At 35.8% G+C, this 6,923-nt stretch overlaps 1 protein-coding gene across 1 annotated transcript in view; it reads left to right on the top strand.

The window, feature by feature from the left end:
• DPYD (dihydropyrimidine dehydrogenase) overlaps nt 1-6,923 on the top strand; it is a 944,675-nt gene that overhangs the window by 40,101 nt on the left and 897,651 nt on the right. The window contains exon 2 of the mRNA XM_016189943.2: nt 2,499-2,609. Within this exon, the coding sequence (XP_016045429.1) occupies nt 2,499-2,609 (111 nt within the window). The remainder of the gene's footprint in view (nt 1-2,498; nt 2,610-6,923) is intronic.

The following is a 6,923-nucleotide window of genomic DNA, read 5'->3' as shown; positions in this document are numbered from 1 at the left end:
AGGCTGTTCTCATAGGTGTTACGTGCTATCATTGTCTTTTCAATTGGCATTTCTTTGGTAGTAGACTGTTTTCATGTGCCTGTTGATCATCAGTATGTATTCTTTGGTGAAACGTCTCTTAGTCTTCCTCCCATTTTAGTATTTTAAACCAGAGCGTTGCTCAGCTTTGACTTATTGTGGGACTGAGGACTGAATCTGGAGTTGTAGGCATGAAAATTCTTTGAGTAACTGCTATACTATCTCCTCAGTCCTCACAACTGTTTTTGTTTGCTGGTATTTTTTTAAACTTGAATTCTTTGTCTACCCTAGATGTTCCCCCTTGGCAGATAGATGTATGCTGTATGAATATTTTCTTCCATTCAGCAATTCAGTAAGATACCTTTTAATTTTTTCTGACAGTTTCTTTTCTTTCCTTTCCTTTCCTTATCTTTTCTTTCTTTCTTTTTCTTTATTTTTTATCATTGGGGCTTGGTGCCTGCACTAAGAATCCACTGCTCCTGGAGGCTATTTTTCCCATTTTGCTGCCCTTGTTGTGGTTGTTATTGTTCTTATGGCTGTTGTTGTTGGATAGGACAGAGAGAAATGGAGAGAGGAGGGGAAGACAGAGAGGAGGAGAGAAAGATAGACACCTGCAGACCTGCTTCACCTCTTGCGAAGCAACCCCCCATGCAGGTGGGGAGGTGGGGGCTGGAACCTGGATCCTTATACCAGTCCTTGCGCTTTGTGCCATGTGCACTTAACCTATTGTGCTACCGCCCAGCTCCCCTCACAGTTTCCATTGTTATTCAGCAACTTTTTAATTTTGTGTAACTCTTTATTTTTCTTTCTTTTTTTTCCTCTTTTACTTTTGTTTCCCTTGCCATCGACATTGTGCAGACGTTCCTGGAGCCGGTATCATTGTGCTTAGTGTACATTTTTTTCACTGTGTTTTATGGTTTTAGACCTGACATCCAAGTCTATAATCTATTTTGAGTTAACTTGTGTAGAGGCCAGTTATGTCTTTTCTTTTTCCCCCCATGTTTGTACCATACCAGTCTTTCAGCCTGTGCTAATGCTGGCTGAGTGTTACATTATCTTTCGCAGTATCCTGGGGTGTAAATCGGTCCATATTGTGACTCAATTATATTTGGGGGTTTAAAAAATTTTTTTTTATTATCTTTATTTATTGGATAGTGACAGTCAGAAATTGAGAGGGTAGAAGGTGATAGGGAAAAAGAGAGACACCTGCAGCCCTGCTTCACCACTTGCAAATCTTTTCCCCTGTAGGTGGGGACCAGGGACTCGAACTTGGGTCCTTGCACATTATAACACATGCACTCAACCAGGTGCACCACCACTGAGCCCCAATTTGGGCTTTTTTTTTTAACCAGGTCTTTTTTTTTTTGAGGTGGTTCTTTGAGACTTTTTTTTTTTTTTTTGACTCCAGTGGAACCCATATATCTTTGATTCTCTCTGGTAAAAATACTTGCCTTTTGATTTTTATTTGCTAACTTTATCAACTGTCAATCTTTTTTTGCCTTCAGGATTATGGTTGGAGCTTGGTGCCTGAACTATGAATCCACTGTTCCTGGCGGCCCCTTTTCCCTTTTTATTTCATTTTATTTTTTTGTTGGATAGGACAGAGAGAAATTGAGAGGGGTGGGGGAGATAGAGAGGAAGAGAGAAAGACACTTGCAGACCTGCTTCAGTGCTTGTGAAGCAACCCACCTGTAGGTTGGGAGCCTGGACTTCTTACTATGTACATACACTTAACCTGGTGTGCCACTACCCGGCCTGACTCTCCTACTTGTTTTCCACAAAAATCCTTAAGAGTCCTGTTAGGGTTGAACTTCCTCACATTAAAAAAAAAAAATCTAGTTCTCTTGACAAGGACTGTCCACCAGGACCCCGAAGAACCACATCCCTCCATCCCCTCCCTGCCATTCTTCACCAAAATCCTTTGGTTTGTGTTCTGTTAGGCTGGTTGGAAAATTGATTTTCTACTTTGGCCAATGTTTAATTTTTTGATCTTCTGCTTATGCTTGTTTGCTTTTACTGAAGTATTAATTTTTAGAGAAGATTATCTGATAGATTAGTGGATACTGTAAGAATAACTTCAGCCCTATTTTGTTCTATCCAGTTTTTTTTTAATGTAAACTATTTGAGGAGCCATGTCATATTTTAGATATGCTTTTAGTTTTGTCAATTCATATTGTTAAGATTTTTTTCAGATTTACTTATCATTTTCTAAAGGCAGCTTGGCTTTTCTCATCTTTTCCATGTGAGTTTTTGTTCTATCAGTTTTCCCATACCAAACTTTTTCTGCTAAACTAACTTCAGACTTTCTTGCTTTCCTGAAAGGCCATCTTGAGTTTTTCATGATTTGCAATTTTGTTCTTGTAGCAGAGGAGTTTTCTCTCCTAGTTAAGTTTTTCTTTAGGTGTATTAGGGAATCTTAAAGCATTGATTTTTTTTTTGCCAACATAATAATATATATATGTATATTTTTTGGTCTTTAGAATATCCTGGCTTTAAATCCTCGAACACAAACTCATGCAACTTTGCGTTCCACTTCTGCTAAGAAATTAGATAAGAAACATTGGAAAAGAAATCCTGATAAGAACTGCTTTGTAAGTACCACAGATGCATAATTTCATGGTGGAAAGTATCTTATTCTGTACACTGTAATAGAATATTTTAGGATTCTTAGAAATACAAGTAATATGCACAAACTATAGTTGTCATGGTTCATAATTTAAATATTTTATGTTTGAATAATATCAAAAGTGTGTTTTTAAAGCTTTAAAATTTAAATGGCATATAAATGTAATTTTTTACAAAACTTGCTTTCTGTAAAAAATTATAAAATTTCTCTTAGGTTTGTGTTGTATTAGGATGCATTTGAAGAAGTGAAACTTATATTCTTAAAGCTTGTGATATTGTAAACCAACTATATATCAAAAACTTTTCTTAAAATTATTTTATATAATCACATAATGATACAGAGGAATTTCCATATTACAGAAATAACTCAAATAGAGTTATACAAGCTCTTTAAATATATGTTTTCATCATATAAAATTTAGATGTTCAAGTGAGCACTTAATATTTTCAGGTGATGTGCAGGAATATAGTATTCTTTCTCTGAGCTTATTGATTCCTTGACTCCATTTATTTAGGCTTGTGATTATAGAGCTCAAGTTACATGGACATGACAATTAAGCATAATATCAAAGGTAATATTTAATTGCCATTTTAGGGAGATATAAATCTTTAAATTTAAGAAAGCAGTTTCCCTTTTTACATGACTTTTTCAAAAAGAATGTATTTACAATAATGTTTTCAAATTAGTTCTTTTGTTTCTTTGAATTTGTTTTCTTTTTTTTAGATACCTCAGATATTTTATTTTATTTTAATTTCTTTAATTAAATTTAAATTAAATTAAATTTAATTTTTAATTTTGGGGAATTAATGTTTTACATTCAACAGTAAATACAATAGTTTATACATGAATAACATTTCCCAGTTTTCCATATAACAGTACAACCCCCACTAGATCCTCTGTCATCCTTTTTGAACCTGTATTCTTCCCCCCACCCACCCCAGAGTCCTTTACTTCGGTGCAATACGCCAATGAATGTGTTTTCTAATAATATGCATAATTTATACATACAAACTCTTTTAGGTTGGGTTTTGAGAGGGCATCCCATATGTATCTTGTTTTTAAAATATTTCAAAAAAATTTATTAGTGATTTAATATTTATTTACAAAATTATGAGACAATAGGGGTATAATTCTGCTCCGTCCACACCATCAGAGTTCTGTGGGAATTCTCTCCATTGGAAACTGCAGTAGTTCTCCCAGTGTCATAGATAGGGGCTGACTTAATTCTATAGCTGTCTATATTTATATTTTGCCCGTTTTCCTCATGGTTCTGCCTTCTCCTCCTTTCTAAGTCACATCTACAAGTGCTACTATTTCTAGATGTCATCCTTTTTTTCCCTCTTCTCTGATTTGATATTTGTTATTTAAAATTTTTAATTTTAGTTTAATTAAGATAAATAACTTCATTTTCGCTCCCCTTCCAACTAAGTAGTAACTTTTAGATCTAAAGATCAGCAAGCTTGTGCTAAGATAGACTTTTTTCCTTTATTAGTGATTTAGTAATAATTGGCAAGATTGACGGATAAGTGGAGTACAGTTCCATACAATACCCGCCACCAGAATATCGTATCTCATCCCTTCCATTAGAGGGCTCCCTATTATTTATGTCTCTGGGAGTATGGACCAGAATTCTATATGGGATACAGAAGGTGGAAGGTTTGGCTACTGTAATTGCTTCTCTGCTGGACATAGATGTTGGCAGGTCAATACACAACCCCAACCTGCTTATATCTATCCCTAATGGGACAGGGCTCTGGGGAGGTGAGGTTCCAGGACATGTTGGTGAGATCGTTTGCCCAGGGAAGTCAGGTTGGCATCATGGTAGCATCTGCAATTTGGTGGCTGAAAAGCAGTAAGATATAAAGCAGAACAAAACTTATTTTTAAAATTTTCCTTCAATGCTAATCAGCTAAAATTGTTAAATAATAAAAAAAATGGAAGCTTGTAGAATAGCTTACTTAGTCTACTACTTTGTCATGTGTGCCTCTCTGACTCTGTCTTAAAAAAATTAAAGAAAAAAGAGAAGCAAAGATACAGACAAACAATATCTTGAGATCACATAGCTACTTAATAGCACACAAGGATTTAGAATTAGTCTTCTTTATTTCAGTTCTTCACTACCAGAACAGTTCTGGTAGAATTGTCTGGTTAGATATGGTCCATCCAAATTAGATCAAGGAAGAGACCACTTTATACTTTTTTAAGACTATTATTTTTAAATTTTATTCTTTTTAAATAATTCATTTATTAAATGAATAGACATTTATTAAATTAATAAAATTTTAATAATTCATTTATTAAATGAATAGACATTTATTAAATTAATAAAATTCATTTATTAAGTGAATGTAGAGACAGAGGGAAATTGGGAGAGGAGGGGGAGATAGAGAGGAAAAGAGACAGGGGTCTGCTTCACTGCTTGTAAGGCCTTCTCCCTGCAAATGGTAACCAGGGGCTTGAACCTGGGTCCTTGTGCACTGTAATGTGTCTGTTTAACCAGGTGCACCACTGTCTGGCTCTCTAAACTTTATTCTTTATTAGTAATTTAATATAGTTTACAGGATTGTAAGATAACAGATGTATAGTTCCAAACCTCACCCAGCACCAATGATCTGTGCCTCTATCCCACAGCCGCCCCACCATAGTTTTCATATAGCCTTTGAAACTTTAGCCACTCTTTTCCTGTTTTCCTTCTCTCCTTCCTTCTTTCCTTCCTTCCTCCCTTCCTTCCACCCTCCCTCCCTCCTTCCTATTCTTCTTTCCATCCTTCTTTCCTATTTTTGCAAGTTCATGTGTTGCAGTTACCTATATTCCATATATGAGGAAACCATCTAGTAGTTTTCTTTTAGCTCCTTGCTTACTTCTCTAGACATAATTACCAGGAAAAGACCATTGATAAGGCATGACCTGTATTGACTTGCACAATTGAAACACACTGATAAAAAGAAATATAATTTTCAGTTTTAAAAGTTAGTCATGATCTTTACGTTTAAATCTCTCATTTGAAAAACGTGTGTCTCTCTTATAGATTATTAGACTATTTATGTTCAATATTTTACTTAGGCATTCTCTATTATAATTGTTTTGTTATTATTATTTTATGTAAATGAGCATTTTTATTCCATAATATTATCTTATAAAATGAGTGGCTTAATCTTTTTTTTTTTTAGTTACCACCAGTGTTATTACTGGGGCTTGGTGCCTGTTCCCAGAAGACTTTCCTTTTCCTTTTCTTTCCCTCCCTTCCTCTCCCCTCCCCTCCCCTCCCCTCCCCTCCCCCCTCCCCTCCCCTCCCCTCCCTTTCCCTTTCCTCCCCTCCCCTCCCTACTCCTTTGCTCCCCTCCTCTTCCCTTCCCTTGCCACGTGATAAGATAGAAAGGTTGAGAAGGAAGGGTGATAGAGAAGGAGACAGAGACAGAGAAGCACCTGCAGCACGGCTTTATCTGATCCTGAGGCTTCCATCACCTCCAACTCCCCCAGGTGGAGACCGGGGCCTGGGGCTTGAACCCTGTCCTTATGTATGGTAAAAAGTGCACTTAACCAGGTGCGCTACCCCCCCCCATCATACTTTAAATTGTCAAAAGATCTAGGTAGATGAGCTTTCTGCCATTCACTACTTACTGGCACAAATGTCTTGGGAAGCAACTTGACATTATCTTTGATAATATTCCTTAACATATATGTAAGTTCTCTACGACGACCATAATAAATTATCTACCACCAACTGAGTGGCCTTAGGGAAAGCAACTTATTTTCTCATAGTTCTGAATGCTAAGACTCTGGAATCAAGGTGTATTTTACATTTAGAGCTTGTTGAGAATCAATATTATGATTTCTTTTCCAAAACCCATTCTTCCTTGAGTTATCTCTATATATTCTTCACTTTAAAGCAAAATACTGTTTTGGTTTCATTATCTATCTCATCTTTTATACATAATTGGAAGATCCTTTGACTATGTCTTCAGATATATCCAGAATCTACCTCTTTTCACCTCTACCACTCTCTGCCTAATTCACAATCTTATTTCCTGTCTATCAGTAGTTTAAAGTGGGTTTCCATGCATGTTCCAGTTTTTTTGTTATCTTCAAAAAACTTTAGTTTGCTCATAATTGAAACTTGGAAAGATAAAGTGCCACTGTGTCTTGTCATTTTGGGTCAATCCCAGTGTCACCCTATTATTTTCCAAACTTTTCATTTGGTTTTCCTACTTTTTTATTGTTATTTATAAAATGGAAATATTGACAAGACTATAGGATAAGAGGGGTACATTTCCATACA

Source organism: Erinaceus europaeus, chromosome 11, assembly GCF_950295315.1.
Source record: "Erinaceus europaeus chromosome 11, mEriEur2.1, whole genome shotgun sequence".
Classification (NCBI taxonomy): Eukaryota; Metazoa; Chordata; class Mammalia; order Eulipotyphla; family Erinaceidae; genus Erinaceus; species Erinaceus europaeus.
This window is presented reverse-complemented; position numbering and strand designations above follow the sequence as displayed.